Below are 25,879 nucleotides of genomic sequence, written 5' to 3'. Positions count from 1 at the left end.
CAGTGCAAGTCTTTTTATTAATTAGAAATATTTGTATAGTTCATTTTCCTCTTTTTGAAAATGTATTCAGAACAAAATAACATGATTTTATGAACACGTAAATTCTATTGTTAGTTAAAGCAGAGAAAGTATAAGGAGGTGAATGTTCAAAGACAGTGTCAGCAAAAACAATACTCTTCACAGTTTCATATTAACATAAAGTAGAAAAGAAATAACCACATTGCATTATTTTATACAGGGGAAAAGTGTATTATCTGGAGGCTTAGATGCTTTGGAATTTATCGGGAAGACAACCATGAATGTCCTTGCAGAAAGCGATCCTGGATTTAAGAGAACCAAAACACTGATGGCAAGAACAGTTTCCTTATCTCAGGTTGGATTTATTTAAATATGATTCTGTCAATGCAGGTTCAAATTCTTTTTCCAGGATTTTATTTGCCTTAGGGAGAGACTAAATTTATTGCAGTAGATCATGGCTGGGTATTTGGAAATAAATATTATGTAAAATTTACTCCACTTTCTTTTTCTTCACAGAACCACAAAATACCATGTTTTGCAAAATCATCCTTTCTGCATAATCCCATGTACAATAGCTGATTTTTATAAGATAGTACATGTGGTGATAAATCATTATACTCTGGAGAGACAGTCAAATTGTTAGTGTTTTCATAACAGCTGTAGATAGATATCCTCTGGCACTAACATCACTGTACTTGCCTTGGGAATGAGTAATACTGGAATATGGCATATGTTTCATTAGAAATTAAAGCTCTGAAAAGTTATATCTTATGTTCACTTAAACTAATGGTACCCTTACATAGGAGTCAAGTCATGACTCGCATCTTTAAAAGTTCAGAGATACGGTAATAATAGAGCAGAAGTATAATTGCTGCCAGTACAAAATTACTTTAGCTCTCCAGACACAGGTGGGAGGGAGGCTGTGGAAAGTGGTAGACATTGAAATAAATTTTCAATGCTGCTATGTGTTTACCCCATTATAGAAAGGAGTGAAGTATTTCTTTTTTAATGAGGTGTTCCATCTTTAGTACTGGTCATTTTAGGTGGAAACAGATTGATATAGTAGGCCAAAAGCGAAGTAACTATTGCTAAGAATATTAATATAACTGTACAACTTATATATGTCTATTGCAGCAGCACTCTATTTTAAACAGTCATCACTGATAAAGTGGGAATATATGCAGATTTAACACACTACAATCTCAGTATCACAGCTGAAGTCTGCCCCGAGATGTGGTTCGGACTGTACATGCCTCATGCTGCAGCGTTAGCCATTGTACTAAGGCTTAAGCTTGTGGAATGTATTTTGGAGAAAGCATCCCAAGGCACTTCACACTGTAATAGCATTAGATTTGCAGTAATGAAAGGGACTGCTGCAGGTAACAGAGACTCAAAATTTTGATCTATCTAAACATTTTTACCATGGAAAAAGCCATCCAGATTATAGGATTCATGTCTTCAAACAAAAAGCTGTTTATGCAGGCATATGCAATACTGTAAGTGAAATGCTGGCTCTGTGTAAATCACTGAGATTTTATTGTTGACTTCATTGGGACAGCGATCTGACTGCATTCTTTTAAATTTCAACATTTAAAAAGGTGTAAACACATAAAAATTAGAGACAAGTGGAATCATTTAAAATAAAGAATGATTAAAATAAGCAAGATACTGTCTATATGGGACAAAACTTTCAGAAACAACAAAATTTAACAGTATAAATGATCAAGTTCCAGTACCCTAGCTATGCCCAATGCTCTGTAATTTGCTGCTGTAGCTGTATAACTGTAGTGACTAAACTGGGTTTTGGCTTTGAACTGGCCTGTAGAGCAGTCTGAGCTATTCCACTGACCATATAGGTAGCCTAGGGAAGTTAAGACCACTGGATTAAAGTGAACCTTTGCAAATACCTTCCTAAATGATGTGCTTGAATCTACATATAAAATACGTGGCAGGAAGTGACATAAATCGGTTCTCATGGGTCTCCTAACATAGTGCCTTCCTTTTAGCTGATTTATGCATAACATTTTGAATGCTCCTTTGAAAATGGGAGACTTAGAAAAATCCGTCATCATAAGTCTTTTGCATCAAATGAATAAAAAGATAATATCATAGAAATTTTGAAAGAGGGAATGGTGTAAGTGGTGAGAGCTTGCCTGTTATCAGAGGTTTATGTGCACCTTAAAGTGCAGTTCAGGATGTATTTACCAGTCTGCCAAGAGCAAATTTGTCCTAGAGGCCATTCCTTCCTGGGAAGTCTGCTGTATAAGATAACTCCAAAATATCTCCAATTATATGGAGTATAGTTCTGACCCATCTTTGGTAAAAGACCTACCCTTATTAGGCAGATCTCTTTTGTCAGTCCTGCTATCATGTAAACTGGTTTTACTATCTGTTTATTATTTCCATGACTCCTAAAATATTTTTTTCTTCCAGTTTTGTGGTCTGCGGAATGGATTGCATGATTCTTTAAGGCTTTGTATGAAATTGTCCTCTTATTTTCTTCCATTGTAGTTGGTAGCTAAATTTATGAGATGTTCTCCATAGCTGACATTGTTTTTGAGAATATAAGCAAGAATATTTGTTGGTTTATTGTTTTTTTAAAAAAGATAGCAATTACCACTGGGAGAGACACGCTTAGAATGCTACTTAAATATTTTATTAGAGAAGTTCATCAAAAGATTATTAGGTATTTCAGAGAGACTAAAATTTCAGCTCTGCAAGTGTGATATAGTCCCAAGTTTTATTACTGCTTTCTCAACAAGGAGAAGCAGAGAGTAATAAAATCTGTCATGCCTACAGCACCACCAGTTAAACAACAGGAATGATGTATATTTTTGCAGCTGTTGCGAGAAGCTAAAGAAAAAGAGAAGCAGAGACTGGCCCAGCAAGTTACAGTTGAGAGGACAGCACATTATGGCCTGCTTTTTGATGAGTTCCAAGGTTTGTCCCATCTTGAAGCTCTAGAAATCCTGTCAAATGAAAGTGAAGCCCAGGTACAGTATATAGATGGCATAAATCATGATGTTTGGTAAAAAATTGTTCTTAACATTAATCTCCCTGCACAACTGCATTTGAAACCAATAGAAGGTTTTCCATCAACATCAGAGAAAGCTGAGACAGTTGGTCCCAAGGGCCAGTCCTTGGCTTCAGGAAGTCAATCTCGATACACCTAGTATTTAACTCAAAAATTAGCTCAAAAGAAACAAAGAAAATCACCATTAAAAGTTATTTTTGTTAAGACCATATATATCCTGTATTTTTTGGCTCATGACACAATGCAGAAGTCTTTTCAGAATTTGTAGGAAGGTTCAAGTCTTTTCTTTTTGTACAAGGCACTAATACTTACATTCAGGAATTCCAGACCTACTACACCTGGAGGCTAGTGAATTAAAATGGATTCCAGATTACTTATTCAGTTTCTAACTCTTCTTTATTGGGGTAGTTTTTAAATTTACATACGACTGCCCCAAGACATAATTACTGAAAGTATACAAATGCTATACATCTCTCTGAAGAACATGCTAAAGTTACTATATACGATTATATGTATATATTTTAATCTCAGCTATCAACTTACTGGCTGTGCTACACAGTAGGTCAGTAGAACCTTTGTAAATTCCCAGAAGCAGGATTTTATACTGAAACATTCTTCTAAACACATTTCTTGAACTATATTTTTCTTCTTCCTTTTTTTTTTTTTTTTGTAATTATCACTCCTTGTCCTCTGGGTTATTAAAAATAACCACCTTATTTTTCTTAGTGTTTTGTTATCTGTCACAAATAATAGAGACTCGTTTTGATATCAAGTATGTACCTACTGTCCATGTAATTTTTGGTTTTTGCAGTTATGTCTAAGTACAAAATTATAAATTCAAAACCTACGTGTAAGGTTCAAAGGCCTGCCTTCCAAAAAAAAAGAAAGAAATTTGAAAGAAACCCACAAAACAGGAAAGAAATAAATAGAAAAAGCTAGTTCAGGTTAATTGCATCTGTCAACACTATTTTGCTTTTACCCTGAGATACCACAGGGTAAGACTTTGTGCACAGGGTTGCTGATGTGCTACATGTTATGTGCTAGATAACCTCCAAGTAACTTGCTCATAGTGCTGCAGTATCAGCAGGCTAGAAGAAGACAAGCACACAGGACTGAATGCAAGTACCTGGGTCAACAAGTCCAATTCCATGTAGTAGCATTGATACATAGTTCTAAAAGGCTCACAGAACATGTACTCCAAGTACCATCCACATACACAAAATACACCTAGTACTATAAGCTTGAGACCTATACTAACAGACCAAAAGCCACACTCTGATGTGCCACAGGAGGAAAGCAAGAGAGACTGAAGAGGTTGCTAGTGTCCTAGGTCTTTTTAATAGCATGGGTTATTTAATTATTTTTTATTTAAATTGTTTTATTAATTATTTTATTTTTATTAATTATTTTATTTTTAATTTAAACAATTTTTATTTTAGAAATTTTCATTTTAAAAGTTCCCAGTTAATCCTATGAAATGGATAATGCTATAGAGGAGGGCAAAAAAAATCCCACAGTAGTTCTTCTCAGTCTGAGTTGGGACTCTCAAATCTAATTTGCCATTTAACTCTGAGCATATGAGCTGGACACACCAAGGAGGCACATATGAGAATATGATGTCACAAAAAGTATCTTGTCTCTCTCTAGTCTCTAACTGTGCCTGTCTGCACTTCTTCCAAGGAAAGTAAAAAAAAACCTCAGAACAAACCTAAAAGTAAAATTTTGTATTAAGCGGAAAAAAGACATTTCTCTTGGCTTCCATGGGCAGTCAGAGAATGCAAGCAGTGATTCAAAGAATCTGTTTCCATTCCCCCTGGATGCCATCCTATTAGATATGAAGGGACTCATACTAGATATCTGAGACACCCAAGGATGTCTCAGAGATCTGTCAGTATATTCTTCAGAGCAGGGAGACTAGTAGGCTATCTATAATTTTGGTGGGATTTTGAAGGGAGAAGAAACAGGCTTATTGTCCCAACTCCTCCATGATTGCTCCAGCTAAGCATGAATTCTGCCTGTGCTCTTCTTGCCTACCGTCCTCATTCAAGCAGTCCCAAAATACTTATGTTTTACAATGAGACCCAAGATTTATAATCTAAAATTAGAGTTCTGGGAGAAGATAGAGACTTGAAGCGCTTGCAAGACTTGTGTAATTTTTGCAATACTCATCAAATTTTGTTGAGTGCTAAAAAAAATGTCACAACAGCATGAGTTGGAAGGTTAGAAATAAGATTTGAGCATCTAATGGAAGTTTCCATCTCTTGGTCTATTTTGGTACAGGCTCAAAATCAGCAATTTAAGAAAGGCTCTGTTTTGGTTAGGAGTGCTCACTATGCTTTCCTTCACAGATTCAGTCATATTTAGCAACACTGGATGGAGAGCAGTTGGAGACTGTGAAAAATGAGTTAATTGATATAAAAGAGATTTTCGTTCCAAAGGAGTCAGATGATGAAGTGGTGAAGGAACAAAAAGGTAATTAGAAATAGATAGATTTAACCATTTGAGGGCTTGTTAATTCTGCAAATAGTAATTCAAAAAAATACAATCCAAACTACATTTTAATTTATATTATTCTAGTACTCTTCATAAAGAAGTAACTAAAATGAATACTCTAGAAGTTCTAGAAGTTGGTTAGTGCTTAATTTTGGATTTGTGTCACAATTGAAGTGTGGGATAAAAAAATATAGGGTAAGAAAATGTTGCATTGTTTGCTATATCATCGGTGAAAGCAAAACAAAATAAAAGGAAAAACAATAGCCTTTTGGATGACTGAGGTTTTCTTATAGAATCTATTTATAGAATTGTGTAACCTGAAAGTTTAGGAGTGTTTAGCAATGCTTTTCTGTTTTAGCACCTTGATCCTCACATTGCATCCTCCCCTTTATGGTCGTTAAAAGGTTAGAGTATAGTAAAGGGACTTAAAAAACCCTGAACTTCTTGAAGGAAAGGCACTTTGAAACACAGTCGCAAAGCAGCCTTCTAGATATTGCTTGTCAAATTATGGCATATGGAGAGTGAGAAAGAGGTTAAAATAGCAAAAACATGGCATAACTGGGTCATAGTGCACATCACTGAAGGGATCAGCAGCAGCGTGGTGGTCAGTAAATCAACTCACAAAAGTTACTGTAAAATAGGAAGGTCTTTTTTTATTAGCGGCAAAATAGGTCTCTTCAACAGACTTAGGGTTTTGGTCTTCCCCAGAACAGGCTGGGATCAGCTTAAAGCTACCATAACCCATTTCTCTAGGCCTGTGAGACCTATACCAACCTCTTCTAGCTAGCAGAAAGAATCCCCTTGATTTGACTGAGGATTGGCTCATGCTGTTAAACACTATACTCAGAAACTTTAAAAGTATTTCTTTCACATCATCTTGCTCTGTTCTCAGGGATGCTTGTCCATACAACTTACATCTTGCAAGATGGTGAGGTATGATTTCTCTAACCTTCAGAAAAGTTAGAGAAATTTTCTTGTAAACATCCACATGTTCTAACTGGAAGTTCTTTTCCACTCAGACTGTGTGCTTTCTAGTAGTATCTACTGAGTATGCCTTATGTCTGTCAGAGGTGGTTTGTTGTTTCTTCTTGGGGACAGCAAGTGTTCAGTGTAAAGTCTTAGTATGGTAGAGTTTTGGTTTTGTGCTGTTTTTTTTTCCCTCATTACTCTTTACAAGCCCACATCCTACTGTGGTTTTGTAAGAAACAGAAGTCAAGAAAGTGTACTGTATATTTAGAAGTGAAGATTGGTGAAATGTGTGTCACTCCTTACTTTACATGGGAAAGTTTTTTGCTTTGAAACCAGCCCCCAAGAAAAGCTCTGTTTCCTGCACAAATGATGTGCAGTAAAGCAGAACTGATGTCCTTGTCTTGAAACACTAACTGGTCTTTTAAATATGATGAGACCAAGGCAATGAGCATCTTGAAGAAAAGGACAAAACCAGAGTGCTGCAGGCTTTCCCCTGCAAAAGCAAATCAGTCAGAACTGAAATGTATCCTCCTCTCTGTGACAGTGGAAATAATAACCACACACCAGTTCTATTGACCTTACAGTTGAATGGGTGTTACTTTAGGTTGCAGTTCAAAGTGACTCATATCCTTTAGTGTGTTCAGGCTCAAAATCTATCAGTATTTGAACTACCGATAAATTTCATGTGTTAGTAATTCTGTTGGATTAATTTTGGTTCCACTGGAGGATAGAAAAAGACTAGAAAGGTTAATCACTTTTCAAAGTAGTTTTCTGTTAGGACTGAGCTGACAATTCTGTGGTGAGGCTTCTAACCAGGGACATGTGGCCTTTACTTCTTTCTTTTGCCTCTCACGCACAACCTACAGTACATGCGTCACTGCAGAGAGACTGCTCTTAACATTGTACAATGCTGTGACATGTCCCCTCTAGACAATGTCCTAGCGTGGGTACCTTTCCCAGTCACAAAAAATGTATTAACTTCACTAAAATATATCAGAGTGAGTGAAGGCTTCTTATGATTCCTGTAAGATCACCAGAGACAAGGAAAACAGGCCTTCTCCTGAATTTGTTAATGCACAGTATAAGCGTTTTTATTAAGGCAGCAAATGCATAAAAGCCTGTAAAACTTAAAGAAGTCCATTGACAGGCCTTTAAATGGCAATTGTGTGTCATTTTTAAATAAATACAATATTCAGCACTTTTACATGTAATGCTACATGCAATTTGCATGTCTGTTTGTCCTAATAGAGCGCAGTTTTATTAAACTCTTTCATCTTTCATTCAGACTTTGGTTTGCTAATGTTTACATAATTTAAAATGGGGTCCAGTGACTCTCTATTGACTACACTTAGTGTTTTGGTCTTACTTTACAAATAAGTTTAGCTTTCTGGGTTGCGTTGATATGTATCCTCCTGGGAGTACACTTGATCTTTAAGGATTTAGATTTGCTGATTTTTTTAACCAGAACTCTTTACCTGAAATGACTTCCTTGGGCCTTAGGCATATTTCTGTGGCATAAGCTCTATTACACTAAGAAAATGGTCTGTGTGTAATGTTAGTTAAAAGTTTTAAACATTATTTGGCATCCAGCTTAGCTAAAAGACAGTCTAATTTAAGAACAGTTTGGCTGAGCAGGGTTAAATGCAGTTCATGTCTTGCTCTGAAGAGACAACTTCCTTCTAGTTTATGTTGTTAGCTCAAGCTAGTTAATGCAAGTTAAGGTCCTGTTAAGCACATTAATAGAATATACACTTATAAAAACAAGTCAGCAAGCTATGTTCTCTTTTAAAGGCATATTTCTTTCTATTATTTTATATAATCTTTTAAATATATTTTTACGCAAGCTAGCTGATCTAAATGTGAGTCCTGCTGGACTTAAAAGATGGATCTCATTTTAGTAAGAAGTAGCAGGTTCTGTTAAAATCTGTGGAGGTGTCTGTGTTTTAATTCTGCTTGCTAAATAGTTTAAAACTACAACTACCATGTCTTTAGTAGGATTATAACTTTTGCTTCCTCTCTCAATAAAACATGTCTTTTTTTTTTCTTTTTATAATGAAGGCATACCCCTACAGAAGGCATTGATTAACTAATAGTGTTTGAAGATGTTAAATCTTATCTAGTCACTGAGCAATATTTAAAAACAAATTAATTACCACTTACTGGCTAGTTCGTTACCTTTTTTTTATGATTAGGTCATGTTATTTATATGGTGTCATTTATCAGTGGTGTATAGATACTCAAAAATAAGAGATTAGTTGAGAGGAAAACTAGTACTTTGCATTGAAGTGTTTGAAGAGGGTGGTGGTTTGTTTTATGTAAACTCTCAGGATCCATTCTTATCTTAAACTCTCAAGATCTCATTCAGAGATGTTAGTGCTGCTTTTAGTCTCTACAGTAAACATTTTTGGCCCTATATAAGAAGAAATGATCTTTAGAGGACTGTTTTAGGAAAGGATAGGGGCTAGCCTTTGTTCTTGGCAGCTTTGGAACTGGAGTCAAAAGTTTCTCCTTTGTCCTTGCTCAGATCAATCAGATAGGTGCAAAACCAATATCCAAAGAAAGAAAAGGGAAGGATATTTTCTGACACAAGTAGGAGAAAGCCAAATGCTTACCTTTCTCTCTAATGTTTCCTCTAGCTTTGATTATGCAACCCTTTCATGTGTTTTTCACAGCAGTTTCTTTTCCTGTCAGTTGTTTATGAAATAAAGAGAGGAAGATAGCTGAAGAAGTAGCTCAACCTACACTGTAAAAGGCATTAAGACAAAAAAATTCATATGCAATCATGTGAGTTAAGGAAGAAGGTAACCAAACTGGGTATTGAATCGAATATGCCAGTTATCACCAATTTTGGTACTACTGCATTGAGCCAGTGAACTGCTTATCAGTTTTCAGCATTCTGCACTTTATAAAACAATTTGGCATTGTCTTAAGAATGAGTGAAACCTGAAAAACCTATTGCAAAATCTCACTGATGAGAGCAGCAATGAAATGAACTCTGTGCATCTCTTTGGCCAACCAGTTCTTCTTGACCTACTACCCGTCCTGTTAAGAGGAAAGCTCAGTCTCCTGGTCAGTGCAGCGGAAGAGTTCTTGATATTAAATATCAATTTATTATATAGCACCAAAGATATGCACTCCCTTTAGAAGTAAGGATGAGGTATCATTGGCTCAAGAAGATTATAATCTGAGTGTCAGATTCTGCCACCTTTCCACATGTTGCAAGGTACTGTGGACTGAAAACAGTTTTACGAAAATCCCAAAGCTCAATGGAGAGAGAGTAATGAACCTCCACTTTTAAGGTCAGTAGTGAAAATTTGGGTAAAAATGGAAAAACTGGCCTGCCTAGTAAATGAACAAACAGAAGTAGGAACAAAGCAAAACATGAAAATCATTTTTGAAATAGGTGAACTTTTATCAGGTTCAGTTGGGGGACTAACCTTTAAGCATGGTCAGGCTCAAAAAAATGGATTTTGCATATTCTACCAGGAAATGTGAATGAAGATTCCAAACTCAGTAAATGAGGATGAACATAACCAACCAAAATACCAATTTTTAAGAGCTTAGAACAAGATAAAATGGTAGAAGGTAGCAACTGCAGTAAAACGAAGGAATATGTATAGTAAGAAGTTTAAATACTAGGAAAATGTATGTTGGCTCATTAAATATTGTGTGATAGAAGTGCAGATTCTTTAAGGCTTATTACTTTAAAGCAGAACAGAAAACATTCTTCACTTAAGCAAAGCTCAGCCTTAAAATAGAAAGGAAACACACCTCTTAACTGTGGTTTACAGAGAGAACAAGTAGAGAACATATTTTCCAGTATGTTTTCTCTGAAACGATATCACCCTGCTGCAATTTTTATTCCTTATCTTGAAAGAAGAGGTCAACATCTCTTCCTTGGTTATTTTGTAGCTCATGTATTCCTGTCAGGTAACTAGAGAGCATACCACTTCTTCTTACCTATTTGCCTTAGTGAAGCTCAGTGGAATCTAGAATGAGGTGGAAAGAATAGTCAAAGTGTCAAGCTAGAATGTCTTGTTGTATAGTTATTTCAGTTGCTTTTTCTCTTTTTTTTCTTTGAGCATATCTCCCCCTCTTTCTTGGTCACTGTCATTAGTTTGTAATCAAAATTATTTTCAAGTGCAAGAGTACTTGGGCATATAATTCAACTGGATGTATTTGATTGTGTAAAATATTATAGTGATAATACCGTAACAAAAAAATTATTTTGTTTCTTGTTGCAGCAGTTATGGGAGAAGAGTTTGTCAGCATGCTCACTGAACTGCTGTTTGAATTGCATGTTGCTGCTACTCCTGACAAACTTAATAAGGTTAGTGCCTATTAGTGAGCTGCCCTCTGTTTCTTGGATGAAGACAAAGAAGGAGGGCTTTGTTCTGAAGTCTGACCCAGAGCAGTATCTAGCTCAGTTCAGGCAGTTCATAAAGCAAGGAACAGGAGGGTGGAACTAATGTGACAAAACCAGAAAATCTTTGTTAGAAGAAGTGAGATTAGATAGTCAATACAGGTGCAGTGTCTAGCTAGAGCAATGGGCCATGTTAGAAAGCTTTGAAACAGCGAAACAGAGGTTGTGAGCATGGCAGATTTGGTCTAACGTATTAGGAACAGTGACAAAGTTCAGATTCAGAATTATTTTTCTTGCTCATCGTGTTTATTCTTCTGAGGGACTTCTCCAGACCTTCTCAGCTAGAAGCAACGTCCTGGATTTATCTCATCTAGCTTTAATCATCTAAAAGTTAGATGGCTAAAAGCTAATCACATGGTCTTTTTGTAGTCAGGCAACATTCAGAGGTGATTCATCTGATGATCTTAGGTTGAAATGAATGTTTAGTGCTCTCTAAATACATAGATAGACTACAGATAGCTAGCTTAGGCTTAGGTCCTAACATATTTTAATTCAACTTCACACTAAAAAAGAAAGATGATAAATTTCCTGCTAACCATAACAGTAGTCTCTGAAGCCATATACAACTTCAAGGGTTTTCCACTTTGATCTACTTTTGTGCCTGGGAAGACAGATGAAGATACAGTGATTGTCTTTTCCTTTAAGAATTTAGGACATTTATCTCTCCAAAATTTTTTTTCCTTTCTTTATACCACTCTCTTATTTTTTAATTTGGGAAATATTTCCATGTAAATTCCTTTAAAAAACACCACATAGAGCTGAAGTATCAGTGACTTGGTATTAATGCTAAGTCTACGTGCTGGCTAGGAACATCATACTTGTTGTAAAAATACTAAATACCGAATTATCTCTGGTTGATCCATCTTTATGCAGTCAGACGTAGTTCTCCATTCAGTTTCTTAAATGTGCACTTGACTAAATGCCATCCAGAGGATTGATATAAATAAAAGTTCTGAATGAAAATGAAAATAAATAAATATATTGTTAACAGATGGTTCAGGAATATAATTTGATATTCTCTATTTAAACAGTAATTTGGGGTTGGGTTCTTTGTTTGGCAGGCTAGGAAAAAAGCTCATGAGTGGCTGGAAGAAGCCAATTTTTCCACCACAGTAGACATGGAAGAGAAGCTAAAAGAAAAACCTGGAGAACCCGTTGAAGAAAAGACTGAAAAAGGAGAAGACAAAATTGGCAGTGATAAAACAGAAGTAGACAAAAACAAGACTGTGGAGGTAAAATAGCTTTTGGAAGATAAGTTTCATGCAGCAAATTGTCTTACTCGTGTTAGATAAGATTACTTCTTTGTGTGTTGGTTTTATATGTTGTTCTTACTGTTTTTAAACTCCTGGAACTATTAAGAAATAGATTCAAATAGAAAACTAACTTACATATTTTTTTTTTACTGTTAGTCTCTTCCCATGAGTATATATCAATATAGCAGGCCCTCTGCTCATCACACAGTTTGTTTTTTCTTTATATCTGTGCGTGTTTGCATGCATGTGCACAGAATACAGGGAGCTGAGGGGTTTTGTGGCGTAATGTCTATAGTTCATTGAAAGTCATATCTCAACATTCTTTAGCATCTCTTTCTCCCAGTGACAATAGGTGGAAAAAGACCTCAAACTTTATTTGAACTCTTGAATAATTTGTCACAAATGGACAAAATAGAAGTATTATTTAGTCAATTCACCATTGTTAAGTCTCTTTATGAATGATATTACTTAAGACTAAATGTATTGTGTTCACTTAAACAACTCCCTTCTGTTGATGTGGTTAACTGTGACTGAATTTCTTACACTAAGTTATAGCACTATTAAATGTGGTTGGGATCTTTGTCAAGATTTTTTGAATGAATTCTAATAAATTATCTGCCATGTTTCTTTGCAGAAAAATCCAAATGAGTAAACTGAGTTGTGCTGTATATATTACAAATTTTTATGTAATTACAGATTTTCAGATGGCACCAGCTTGTGAAAGTTGTGATGTCAGAGTTCTAGGTAGAATTTTTTAGTGTTGCTGTTAAAAAATACTTTTTTGTTGGGAATGTTATCCATTCTTGCTACTGAGGAATGACTCAGTACTTTCAGCTCCAAATGAAAATAATTATGCATTATATTCAAGAGTTAAGAGACTTTTGTATTTATTAGGACTGGCTCAAAAGTGATACCTTAGAAAATCTGAGAGCCTGTCCTAGCTCCCATTGAAATAAATGGTTAGTTTCTTCTTACTGATTTTCCAGAATGAGTGTAAGGTCTTTATTTTATAATCAGTGGATATTTCATTTTCCAGTATTGTTTATGAGGATGACATTATGACTGATATTATTTCACTGTGTATATGCTGGTATTTCCAAATTTGGGGGGGGGGTTATGTTTCAAATTATTTTATTTATATATATATATATATATACATGTGTATATATCGATGATGATATTGTTGGTGATATTGTTCCCTGTTTTTAATTTCATATAAGGAAATCTACATGCTGTCCATTGAAAGTCTGGCAGAGGTAACAGCTCGGTGTATTGAGCAGCTTCATAAAGTAGCAGAATTAATTCTACATGGGCAAGAAGTTGAAAAAACAGCTCAAGATCAAGCCAAAGTACTGACGAAGTGAGTACTGTTGATTTCTTATAAGAACATTTGCTTAAAACTCATGCAACTCAAAGAGCTTATGGCACCTGAAGGGAAAGTCCATGGATCAACAAATAGCATTGGCTTTAGGGCTGTATTTTCTCAAGTAATTAAATCACATAGGCTGCCTGTTATTTTTTGACATGGCTAACATCTGTATGTTTAGAAAAACATGACCTATTCACAAGCTGAAATTTGTTGCTGCTCCAGGAAATAAATGTATGTGTTCATGTAGGATGCATTTCCTGTCATCTCTGCAAAAGATACTGTGCCAGCAAGTGCAGAATTTGCTTTTACAATGCATAAGGCAGTCTTATTACCTGCCAGTAGAGCCTCATTTATCTAGTGCTTATCTGCCACAAAAATACAAAAGTCAATCAGTTGTTCTAAACAATAAGACATTTGTCAGCAACTTTGTGCTAATGTACAACAGAACATATGTAACTTTAAGAAGCCAGTCTTCCTAATGGAACTCAGAATTCAGATCAAAAGCTCTCTGTAGTAATAGATTCTACTGATTTTAGTGGGTTTTGCTTACCTCCTAAGATTTGACCCTAAGATGTTGTAAGCACTTGAATCCTGAGTAAATAAAGTACTTAAGCAAGTGTTTATCTTTAGGAATGTTAGAACCCTGGCAAAGCGAATGGGAACACTTCAGTCTAAAATAAAGCACTTATTCAAGTGCCTTGCAAAATTAGAGATAAAGTATGCTGTAGCTTGCAGGATCAAGTGCTATATGATGAACTTGTGATGGTCTAGCAAACAGTAAAAGATCTAGAAATAGAATTAGATCTCCTTGTTCTCATGTACTTTAACCACAATATGTCCTCTTTTAGTATAGAGTAAATGTTTTCTGTGCTTGGAGAGGAAACTTCTTACTATTCTCATTAAAGTCTGAGTTATTTCCAGCAGTATTTCTAGGAGTTGTTTTGCTGCAATCATCAGAAAAACAATAGTTAAACTAAAAGTTTAGAAATTAAAAAATTGAAAAGTTGCCATATCAAAAGAGACTAGTGTCTGAGCTAACATGGCATCATTTTGATGCTGTGGTCAGCACTGAATTTTTCAGTGGAGGAATATAAAACTTTTATCATGACCAAAATCTACCTCAAGATACTTATAAAATGAATAGAAGCAAAATTGCCTTAAGAATATTCTTGGCCTTCAAGATGAAGTTTGGTGCCTGGGACAGTCATAGGCTTTTTACCCCGGGCAGGTCAAGGATGTATTTTTATATTTGTCTCTCTTTTTCAAAACCAGCTTAACAAGTGCCATGTGCAATGAAGTTTCATCTTTATCAAAGAAGTTTTCTGATTCTTTAACAGCAGCTGGGGTAAGATAACTGTCTTCTGTTGCATTTGGGTTTTTATAAATATAGTTCACTTCTTAAAACAGAAATTATTACCCAAATCCTCTGGCTTTACACGAGGTACCAGCAAAGAGGGTGCTTCCTTCCTCAGTTCAAGAACACAGAGCACTTTTATAGCAGATTCCCTGCTGTAGAGGAAGTTTGTGAGCTTGGATAGACTCTGCAGTGCGTCCTCTGCCTTCTGAAATCTCTCTTTCTGGAGACTATTTTCACATTTTTCCTCATTTCCACTCAGCAGTCCTTACTTGCTCCCACTGAAAGGGGCCCACGTTGCCAAGAATGGCAAAAGTCCCACTACCTGGGAACATTTTCTTCTTCTACTCAGCCTATCCCTTTAGAATGCATTTGTGTAAAAATCATCGATAATGCTTTGAATACCTTAAGATGGTTTCACCAGCTGTCTTCTTAGCCTTTGCTATATGCCCTGGGCTAGGGCCATTGCATTTGTGAAAGATTTAAGAGATTAAAAAATCTGTGTTTGGTCTTTTATCTTAAAAAATCACTGTCTTGTATCTCAAGGTATTCCATTTGGGAACATCCATTTATCTGTGACCTTCCTTGCTAAAAACATAATTTCCTTCCCCTTCCCCTTCACATTGATAGGATATTGATAGGATGACAGATGGGGAGACTCACGTGTAGGGGAGCAGCAAAGGCCTTTGCAGGGCCCTGTAGTGCAGAAGCGGTACTCTGATTTTCAAAATGCTTCAAAAACAACTGGCACCTGAGCATTTTAGCAAGATTCAGAGACAAAAACTGTGTCATTGCTGAAGTTGTTCAGTGAATGTCAGAGAAGATCCAGCTCTGTCTCTCCTGATTACCTCAGGAGAAGGTGAATGCACATTAAAGGAAGTTTCCCCTGTTCTCCCATGAGCTCTTCCAGCACATCTCTGAACAAGTATTTTCAGAGTTATTTGTAAAAGAACATGATTTACTGGATTGCTTTTATTCTGAATAATTTACCTTCCTTCCCATTACTCTGGAAGAATCTGCTTATTTTGCATTTTGGGAGTGTATTTTAGCATATCTTTGTTTGACACTTGCAATAAATAGATGTACAGACACATAAAAATATATTGCCCATGAAATACTAAGCTGCCCCGACTCAGAAAATTGAAAACTAAAGCTCTCATGAGTGTTACACTAGGTTTTTAGGACCAGATTGTTTTTGTGGATGTTTGTGAGGACATATGAGAAATTGAGCACAAAGACACTTCCCACTGCCAACATATTCTCTGCAGAAGACATTTTTAGTTGGACTGTCTGGTGAGCTTTAAGTGCTTCCCATCACTGCAAGTTTTTGGAGGAAGATGTGAGTCTTCTACTCCCCATGATCAGTCAGAAAAGCAGGGAGCAGCCATCACACAGGACTGCACTAACTCTACATCTTCTTGCATGTCCCAGTGGTTCAACTTCCTTCTTAAGCTGCCAATGGCACTTGGATTCACAAACACATTCCAGCATCCTGCAGTGTGCATTGAATCATGGGAAACTGAGAAATGGCTTAGAATGCAAAATACTTTTTTTCAAAGACGGTGCCATCACTATATCTATATCTGTGTAGTTCAGATATTTAGTTGTGGTGCTGGCTGTGCCCATGTTTTATAATGTTGGCCATGTTTCTGAGAGTAAGCAGTAATGCAGAAGTGAGAAATAACAGCTTTGCTTGCTATACAAGTTCTCTTTCAAACTTCAACTTATCATTGATTCGTACAGTCAATAGTACTTAATTGATACTGCTTTCTTTATGTTTCAGTTTATTGACAATCAACTAAACAGTACACTATGTAATGGATTTTCTAGTAATTGACAGTAAAAATGCTCTTCTTTTTTCTAACCATCTTCCCTTTGTTCCTCCACCTTTCTCCAAACACTTTTGTCTTCTTTCTTTCATGTACCATTAGAGATTATGTCTATTTTATCATATCACACATTCATATCAAATTTTTTTAGATACTAATTAAATTTAATCTAAAGTTAAGGTGTTTCATGTTTCTTTAAATCTGTAATATAAAAGTAACAAGGTTGTTTTGGTGAAATTAATTGGTATTGTATTTCTTTTAGTCTAATAAAGTTCACTGTTCAATATTAGAAGAAAGCAACTCTTCCTGGGCATTACTATCATTGTCAAAAAGCACAATGCAAAGAACAGTGAGAAGAAAAAAAGGAAAAAATTTTTTGCCATTTTAAAAAGCAGAACTGATGAAGCTTGGTTTCATAGGGATTTGGTTTCTATAGCCTCTAGTAACTTCACTACTTATTATACCCATCTCTATTCCTATCTAGTGGTTGAGAAAAATGTTAGGTGTGCTGGGCCAGTCACACATGTGTTCATTGGCCAGTGTGTGTTGTCTAGCTCAACATACATTACTGCCAGTCTGAGGATCTGAGTTTCACCTGTGTTTTTCCCTCTGTAGGGGAACTAAGTTGGGCATTTCACTTATATCTAACCACTGATTTTCATGAAACTTCTAAGAATTTAATTATCTTTCTGACCTCTATTTCTCCATCTTGTTTCCTTGAAATCAGGCAGTGGACTAAAAAATTATTAGGAGAGATGAAAAGGGGACTAACAGACAGTGGGATAGACAACATAAATCTCTCATCCATAGGAAATCAGGCAGTTTGAAACTCTGTGGCTCTTGAATTAATCAGAAGATAAAACCATGGGCCCATCTTAGTTCTTCTTACTCAGTAATAGAAATACTACTGAAGTGTGTATGAAATGTAGAGACAATTATCAGGAATACCACAATAAATAGTCTGAATAAGAATCAAGCTGAAACAAGACCTTTCTAGAATTCATGAAACCACTGCTCCGATATTAGTATATTCCTGTTAAATATATTTCTTGCCCTGTCATTTCACCCTATTTTCTGATTTACAGAGCAGTATGAAGGCAGAGGTTCTTAACCCCATCATCAACTCCATGATATTAGAGGTAAGCCTTCACCTTTTTCACATTAGGAAATATTCTAGTAAGATGATTTTGAAATGAAACAGTCACATTTATGTTGCAATAAAGAACTGCATAAAAAGTAATATCAGTATCCTTCTGGCTGTTCAGTGCCAGCTCATAAACCTCAGTTTTGTGTTCAGCCTCTCCCACAAATACCACAGTAGTAATATGACATTTTCTGAGGATTCTTAACAATGATATGACTAAAGTGAGACTGATTAGCTCTTCAAGTTCTGCTGTCTGTCAGAGCACAGTAGACAATTTGCAGTATGCTGTTTATTTAAAAGCTTAGCCTTTTTTTAACCCATTCACAAGTTGCCAGGGATAAGCCTATCCTTACTGCTCTGTTTTCTATTTCTAATCTTGCAAAATAATTTTTACTGACAAATAGTTTCAGCCTATGCTTTTCTTTAAAATCTGAGCTGCAGGAATGCTGCAATGTTTTCCACCCACAGGCATTTAGATTTCTACAAAGATTCACAGTTGTCTAAAAAGAAGCAGGCTTGCTCAGTCTATGGTTAACCATGTGTCAGACATCACAAAAATGTTCATGAGGAACTACTGTTAGACACCATGATCTGTTTTTGATCAGAAAAGCACAGTGAGTAAAATGTGCCTCTGTTTTCCTGAGGAGGGAAGAGATCAAGAGGCAGTAATATGCTTATAAAGTACTAAAACAAAATATATATGCAGCTTGCATTCTTTTAACTCTACTAACTAGATCACACTTCCCTTTAAACATAAAAAAAATGAAGTACTTATTACAAATTGTCATTCTGTACCTTCCTCCTAACAGCTGTGTTTCCTTAAAAAATGAGGAAAAGGTTGTTTTAGAATAAACAATTTTGCACTGAATTAACAATAACTTTAAGGAAAAAAGAAATAGCTGCAAAGAAAATTAGGAAAAGTTGAATAGAGGTGTGGCAAAGATTATTATTTATTATATAATTCCTTTTGTTGTAGGATAAATTTGCTATTATAGCTGACATACCTTTCTGAGCTCCAAGAACTGCAAACTCCAGGAATGTCCAAAACTTAGGAATAAGCTGTTTTGTACTCCTTAAACCCCATTATTTGCATACAAACATGTATTAGTACAGCCCACGTTTGTGGAGTATTACAAGTTGCTGTACCATTCAGTATTAGAAATTCCATAAGTAGTACAACAGTGTGTTTAAACTGCTATAATCATTTAAATCATTAATTTCAGTGACACTTCTCTCACCTATACCACATCCAAAATTAGTTCTGTTGATGGAAAGGCGTGCTGGCTTGCTTTAAGTAAGTCATATCTCCTTCTGAACACTCTGGCATTTTATTCCACTCAGATTACACGCAAAACTCAGAGGTGATTCACATTCAAATGGAGGGGAGATCAGATTTCTATGTACTGATTCAAGCTGTGTTTACTAGCTAGTTTATAAACTGTTGTAAATTATAGGGGGTTTTATCTACAGATTCTAAAACCTTGTGTGAATATGTATCCTAATATAGCATGATGCCGATCTAAGAAAGATGGAGTTTATTTAAAAGGTGAAATGTAATTCCTGAGATATATGACAACTATACTAATGACCACGTTTTCTCTCCCATTAGGGTTGCAACAGTACTACTTATATTCAGGATGCTTTCCAGCTATTGCTTCCAGTTCTGCAAATTTCACATATCCAGACCAGTTGTCTGAAAACACATCAGTGACAGTTTCCCAGCAGTTGTCACCACTGGGCTTAACAGAAACCACAGACCTAATCTCTTTAATGTATGCAGATAGAAGAGATGCTATGAGAGATTTCTGGCCACTTAGAGTCCTCTGAGGACACTAAATGCAATTTTGCACATACAGTATTGAATAACTTTTTAAATCTCATTTAGACTTTTAGACTTTAGATGTAGTTTGTGAGTAATTTCTTTTCCATTAGAGTATGTCCTTTGCATTAATTTAATTTGAAGCAATGGTTTATTGATATCAGTATTGACTTAAATACAGATTCTAAATGTTGACCCTTTCAGCTGTAAACAATGTATGAAGCAAATTAGAATGTAATGCTTTTTTAAACATTTTAGCCCCGTTTCCGTTATTTGAATCTTAACTCTCAGTTAAAAATGTTTATTTCAAAAGTTGGTTTCAGTATTTAACTTCAGTCAATATGAACAAATTATCTTAGTGTTGTGCTCGCTGAATGTTATTTATAGTAATAAATAATAATCTGGTAATAATCTGTACCATTTAAATAACATTTCGTGTTTAGAGCTGTACAGTAAAAAGCATTAACTTTACCTTTAACTTTTAAATTATGGAGGATATGCATATACTGAAATGAAATTTGACCAGTTAGAGTATGGGTATAGCTGTACCTTTGCTGACCCATAATTTTATATTCATTTATATCCATCTCTTGATTCCAACTGGCTGAACAACATGGTAGGCGATTTTTTGAATATGCGTGGAATAGACAATTTTCCTTCTTTTGTTTGGGACCTGTTTATGAAAAACCCCCAAAATAGTCTCCTCTCAGATGTGTTCCCAGGTTACCACTTAAATTTGGGGTGTAAACATCATGAAGGTTTTTATCAAATGGAATTACTGATACTGATAGGTTGGAAATACAGTTTGCAGGCATAAAAAGGAGCTTGTGAAGAGAAGTTATGAGAGAATTGCTTTGGGTGGGGAGGCCGTATGTCAAAGCAACCAACTTCATTCACTCTGTAACATAGTATACTTGAGCATCAGGAATGACGTTTGAGAATAACACTAGCAATCATGATAATTTGTCCATATTCTTAGCTTAAAATCTTCAGCTGTGAACCTCGGAGTTTCTTTAGTCTAGTTTACCTCATAGACAGGAAAAACCTACCAATATTTTATGTAGCTCATTCTCCTGGATTTTCAGTTTATTACATTTTTCTTAGCTATTTTGTATTTTTTCCTCTTGATATACTTATGAATTCTATTTAAATGCTCTTTAATTGTAGCTAAGATCTGAATATGTTTAATCGTAGAAGCATAATTCATACATGGTAAAAATAATCAAACAGAACACGAGGAAATATTGTCCTTTTTGTTAGAAATGAGAAATCATGTATCTGCTTGCACATGGTAGCTTTTGTAAGTCCAAATAAGAGACAACAGAAAGGTCTCTCTGTATCTTACGCGACTGTGGCCCCTGTTCTGATGCCACATGCATCATGGCTTTTCCATCTTCTGTTATTTAGCATTGAAAATTTCGCTATCCATGCAATAAGATGTATTATGCAAAATTTATATTTTGCCATCCCATAATTTAACAGATTTGAGATATCTTTCTGGGTAAGTAGAAAGGATACAGTCTTCAAATCCACTTGCAAAGAATGTAAAAAAAACACTGTAACATAATACTGGGAACAAAAATAAAAAGCCACTCAGCAGCTGAAAAGGCAAACTAAGCTTGACATTCATTGGTATTTATGCCGTATCAAACAGCTAACATTAGTGCAACGTGGAGAAAAGAGGGCCACTGGAAAATGCAACTGGTGAGCAGACTCACTAGCCCAGAGGTAGAATACAACTCCCACTGACCATTACATCCACAACGCTTCCATCTGGTATTGCTTTATTTCTGAAAGCCTATTTTCAAAAGTGTATTACAAAATTATGTTTAGATGATTAAAAAATACTGCATCTTATCTAGTGCTTCTCTGGCTTCCACATTTTGAGGGGAATGAACATACTCTTCCCTAGTAGCCCATTCTGGCTACTGAAAGAGGCACACACGTGAACTTGCTTGACCAGGAGTCATTCTTGTATACATGCGTTGACCCAGAAGAAAAACTCCTCAGTATGATTTACTGAAGATGATAAACTTGATCATTAGCGGTTTTCAATTTTAAAGGCCTGGACACCAGTTAAAACATTCAGTAGCTTGTAAAAAAGCCTACTTGTTTAAAGCAGTTTTTCTGTTGTTGTTTTTCTATTTCTATGCTGGCAAGCAGAATATAATATCTGGTTAAAAAAAGAATTTATTTTTCAAATGAAGACTGTCAAGAAAACCTTAGTGTTTTCACCTGTCAATCACTTTATCTTGGATTTCTTTTTGCTTTAGTTGATTACTTATTTTAGTCAAGAAGCCTTTCTGTCCGCATCTGAGTAGAGCTATGCATCAGACATCTGTAAATGTGATATTATTGCCAAATGAATCATTCATAGAACATAGCCGTGGCAGTTTCAGATTGTTCCTATGCTGAGTTAATGTTTTTAGACATAAATTATTTTAATTACTATTTCCTATGGATCTTTGTTTTTCTCTGAAATGCAATGCAGAATATATAGTGTTAAACCTGTCAAGAAGATATGTTGTCTAATAGTGGCAGCTTTTAACAGAGGTTGAACAATATAGTATTAGAAGCCTCAGGGGAATACTGTTTCAAATTGTTTAGGGACATTCTTAAGAGAAATATTGCTTGTCTGAGATAGTCTTTACCTGAGGTTTCACTATCTTGCTTACAATATGTAAGTACTTTACCCTAAAGTAAAAAAAATTATAAAAAACTTGGACTTACGTATTAACATCCATATAGTTTAGGAAAGGGAATAGGCAGGGCAAAATATGAGCATAGGGATGCTCCATCTGACCTCAGCTACAATCATCTTTTCCATGGAAAACTGAATGCTTAGTCTTTAAATAGTCCATATGTCAGTAGAAAAGTATTATGTGATGTGATTTAGCCTTCAGTATAAATGTAACCAGAATATTTTGTTTATAGTGATTTGTATTTTTTCCATCAGCCAAATCAATCATTTGAGATATTGAATAATATACAATATACTAAAAATAATGTTTTGAAGAATAATGGCATGGCAGGATGTACTCAGTGAAAGTCTTCCATTTTCTGATTCTCTGATTTACCTTTGGAATGATGACTGTGATTTTATTGAGAGTCTAACAAAAACACACTTTACACTTTGCCTTACACTTTTAATAGAGACTTTTCTTTCTTTCATGACCACCTTTTTCCAGACAGTATATTTAGTGTGCTTTGGCAGTTATCAAACTACGAGGTTTTAGGTTCTTATTGAAAACCTTGGTTTTGAAAATTACCTGTTCACTTGAGCAGATTTATTTTTTAGTTTTGTAAAGCATGACATTTAGTTCACTTGTGAGCACATCTTTGTATGCAGAGCAGAAAGCTTCAGCTGAGGTAGTCTTTTGTACACACTGTACTGAAAAATTTGTCAAGATGAAACATAAAAGAATGTCTGCACACTTACAAGCTTGCAAATATTCCACTATTACAGGTCATCAGCCAAGGATGAGGTAGAAGTAAACTATTTGAGAGGTTGTCTACTGTATTTGTACAGTAAAGATATTTTTTGGTTTTTGGTTTTTGTCACGCTGAAAACAAAGCTGTAATTTGTTTTCTGCTTTTTAGGGTATAGTCTCTTCAAGTGTAAACATCTCTTCTCCATGATTTGCACTCCAGCATCCATTGCTTGAGACAGCTAAACAAAACAAGTGTCTCTTTCACTTTTTCTCATGCTGCTTAGATCATCCATTGAAGTCATTAATATCTTTTTCTAAAACGTGCCTTTATCTTTTAATACTTAATTGCAATCATTACAAGTTGAGATGATTTTTAATGATGTTTCTTTCTAGTGTCACCCACAGGTCAGGCTTCATAATAACTTTAATGAGTCTGAAATGCCATAGTATTTTGAGTGACACAATAGAGATTTTTACCTTTTTTCTGATTCACAGAAGTGAATTTTATCATACAGTCACCCTACTCATAGGATTATCTTTGAGACATTCCACTTCTATTTCAAATGACAGCCCTGTCTCTTCTCTTAGTCTCAAAAGAATGTGTAGAGTGGAAAAGGACTTTCCTTAGTTCTTTTTAAAACCATCTCAGATCAAGGTTTAAAGTGACACCATCAGCTAATCTGACCTACTTTGAAATTCTTATAGTCTGACTGGAAAACCCTCTGGACTCTAAACAAGTATTTTTTTCTACCTCAAGTCAACCTTTGTCACTGAGAATATAAGGACATAAAGAGCTGCTTTTATTGTGTGACCTGTACTTTTCCATGCTCTGACACCTAACTCAGCATACCTAATGCACAGTGTTTCTAGAAATGTATTGCTGGTGTGTGCAGTATTGCAATTAACAAATTGAAAATAAAATGTCAAAATTTGAGCTATATTAAAAAGATGGGAGAGGGAAAAAATTCAAAGGAAAAAAAGGACATGTTTTGTGAAAAGGAACAATTTTCAAGGGTTGGATTAGAGAAAGGACTTTTTAAAACAATTTTTCAACATTGTTCAAAGTAAACGAGATGACATTTGATTAGTTCCGGCAGAATCGGAATAACAGCATTTCTGAAATAAAAATCAGTCATGAGCTTGAAGGAAGGCAAAGGTGAGAACATTCAAAGAAGTAAAGCTCAAAGGAAAGAAGACAGCTAATGTGATCACTGTAGATCTGCAGTGCTCATTCCCCCTTTTTGGCATGTATACCAAAAGTCCCTGAGTTCAGACCTGCTAAGAACTTCTTATTGGTCTCCCCACTTTGATCTCCTTTTGACAGCTTCCCCTTACAATCTTTTGAGTAGATGCTCTAATAGACTCCAAGCACAGCACTAGCTATTTATTCTGCCTTTCGAATATTTTATCCACGGAGCTGAAAAAATATTTCTCATGCACCACCACAATAATGTGCACAGGATTCTAAAGAAACTTGAGCAAGAACTAATCGTAATTCTTAGTGAAATAAATTTGCTGCTGCTGTAAAGAGGAAGGCATGAAGACATTAGTCAAACAAATGTGAGCTATTTGTCTTTTGCAGTCTAGGGTTGAGGAATATTTGGCTAAAAAGCATTCAGTGAAAGGTGCCGGTTCTGGGGTCAGGCAGTGTCACCTAAATGAAAGCTGGAATACTTGGTTGTTCAGTTTTTAAACATCTTTAGAAGCCTCTCAGCCCCTTCACTGGACTTGTAAAAATGCAATCCTGTTCTTCCTTTGAGTCTCCTTCTCTGGAGATACTCAAAATCTGCCTGGACGCGATCCTGTGCAATGTGCTCTAGGTGACCCTGCTTGAGCAGGGGGGTTGGACTTAGACGATCTCTGGAGGTGTCTTCCAGCCTCAGCCATTCTGTGATTCTGTGATTCCTGCCCTTGCTCATCTCAGACGCTGTCTCAGTAGCTTATAAGATGCCGATATTTAAAGCAGTCTGTGTCTTTCCTCTAGTGCCCTCATTAGTTCTGTCCCCATGTCCATTTTGCACATTCCTGTACACCATCAGTTCTGCCTTCCCCATCAGTTTTGTTCACCCCATGCCACTCCAGCTTCACCTCTGCTTCTCCCCCGCAGTTTCTGAGGGTCTTCCCTCCTGTCTGCCTTCCTGTGCTTTAGAGGCTGCACCAGGACCCACTTTCCCTCTGCACATGTTCAGTTTTAAAAAGCTAGAGATGAAGACAAAGGATTAAAGAGGACATGCAAGGAGAGAAACCAACCAAGAGGATCTCAGGAGAGAGTGGGAAGAAGCTAAACTGACAGGCTCGTTGCTTTTTAGCATCCTCCTTCCTCCCTCAGTGCAAGTAAGCAGTCGGCCAAAGGAGTGTTTCCTTCAGGGGAGCATCTCACTCCTGCCCCTGCACAGTGACCCAGCTCAGACCTTATTCATGACGGCTCCATCACCAGTTGTGGTCTGGAACAGGCAGAACCTCCCTCACGGCCCCAGACCGGATTGGTAACATTCACAGCTAGTTCTGGCTATTTCTGAGCCATACAGAGAGGCACCTCCATGGCAAAAATACTGGTCCCGAAACACTTCCATGTCCCAGAATGGCTTTTCTTTTGAAATACAGAAGTAAAAAGAGTAAAGAGAAGACAGACTCTCATAAAAGGGAGAGTTAGCAGCAGGACCTTACCAGCGGAGAGAGAAGTTACATACACACATCCCTGATTTGTGCTTCTTCCTGAGTGAGCTGAAAGAATTGTCTCACC

At 36.0% G+C, this 25,879-nt stretch overlaps 1 protein-coding gene across 6 annotated transcripts in view; it reads left to right on the top strand.

The window, feature by feature from the left end:
• FAM114A1 (family with sequence similarity 114 member A1) overlaps positions 1 to 23,139 on the top strand; it is a 39,291-nt gene extending 16,152 nt beyond the window's left edge. For 5 of the 6 annotated variants that reach the window (XM_067298138.1, XM_067298142.1, XM_067298141.1 and 2 more), the window contains 9 exons: positions 239 to 373; positions 2,859 to 3,011; positions 5,401 to 5,524; positions 10,759 to 10,844; positions 11,999 to 12,169; positions 13,411 to 13,550; positions 14,832 to 14,904; positions 17,828 to 17,881; positions 19,496 to 23,139. In XM_067298138.1, the coding sequence (XP_067154239.1) occupies positions 239 to 373; positions 2,859 to 3,011; positions 5,401 to 5,524; positions 10,759 to 10,844; positions 11,999 to 12,169; positions 13,411 to 13,550; positions 14,832 to 14,904; positions 17,828 to 17,881; positions 19,496 to 19,597 (1,038 nt within the window). In that variant the 3' untranslated portion in view covers positions 19,598 to 23,139. The remainder of the gene's footprint in view (positions 1 to 238; positions 374 to 2,858; positions 3,012 to 5,400; positions 5,525 to 10,758; positions 10,845 to 11,998; positions 12,170 to 13,410; positions 13,551 to 14,831; positions 14,905 to 17,827; positions 17,882 to 19,495) is intronic. The other variant, XM_067298140.1, reaches the window with a different exon arrangement.
• The last annotated feature ends 2,740 nt before the right edge of the window (positions 23,140 to 25,879 follow it).

Source organism: Apteryx mantelli, chromosome 5 (genome assembly GCF_036417845.1).
Source record: "Apteryx mantelli isolate bAptMan1 chromosome 5, bAptMan1.hap1, whole genome shotgun sequence".
Classification (NCBI taxonomy): Eukaryota; Metazoa; Chordata; class Aves; order Apterygiformes; family Apterygidae; genus Apteryx; species Apteryx mantelli.
The sequence above is the reverse complement of the archived record's forward strand: the minus strand, read 5'-3'. Positions and strand labels throughout refer to the sequence as shown.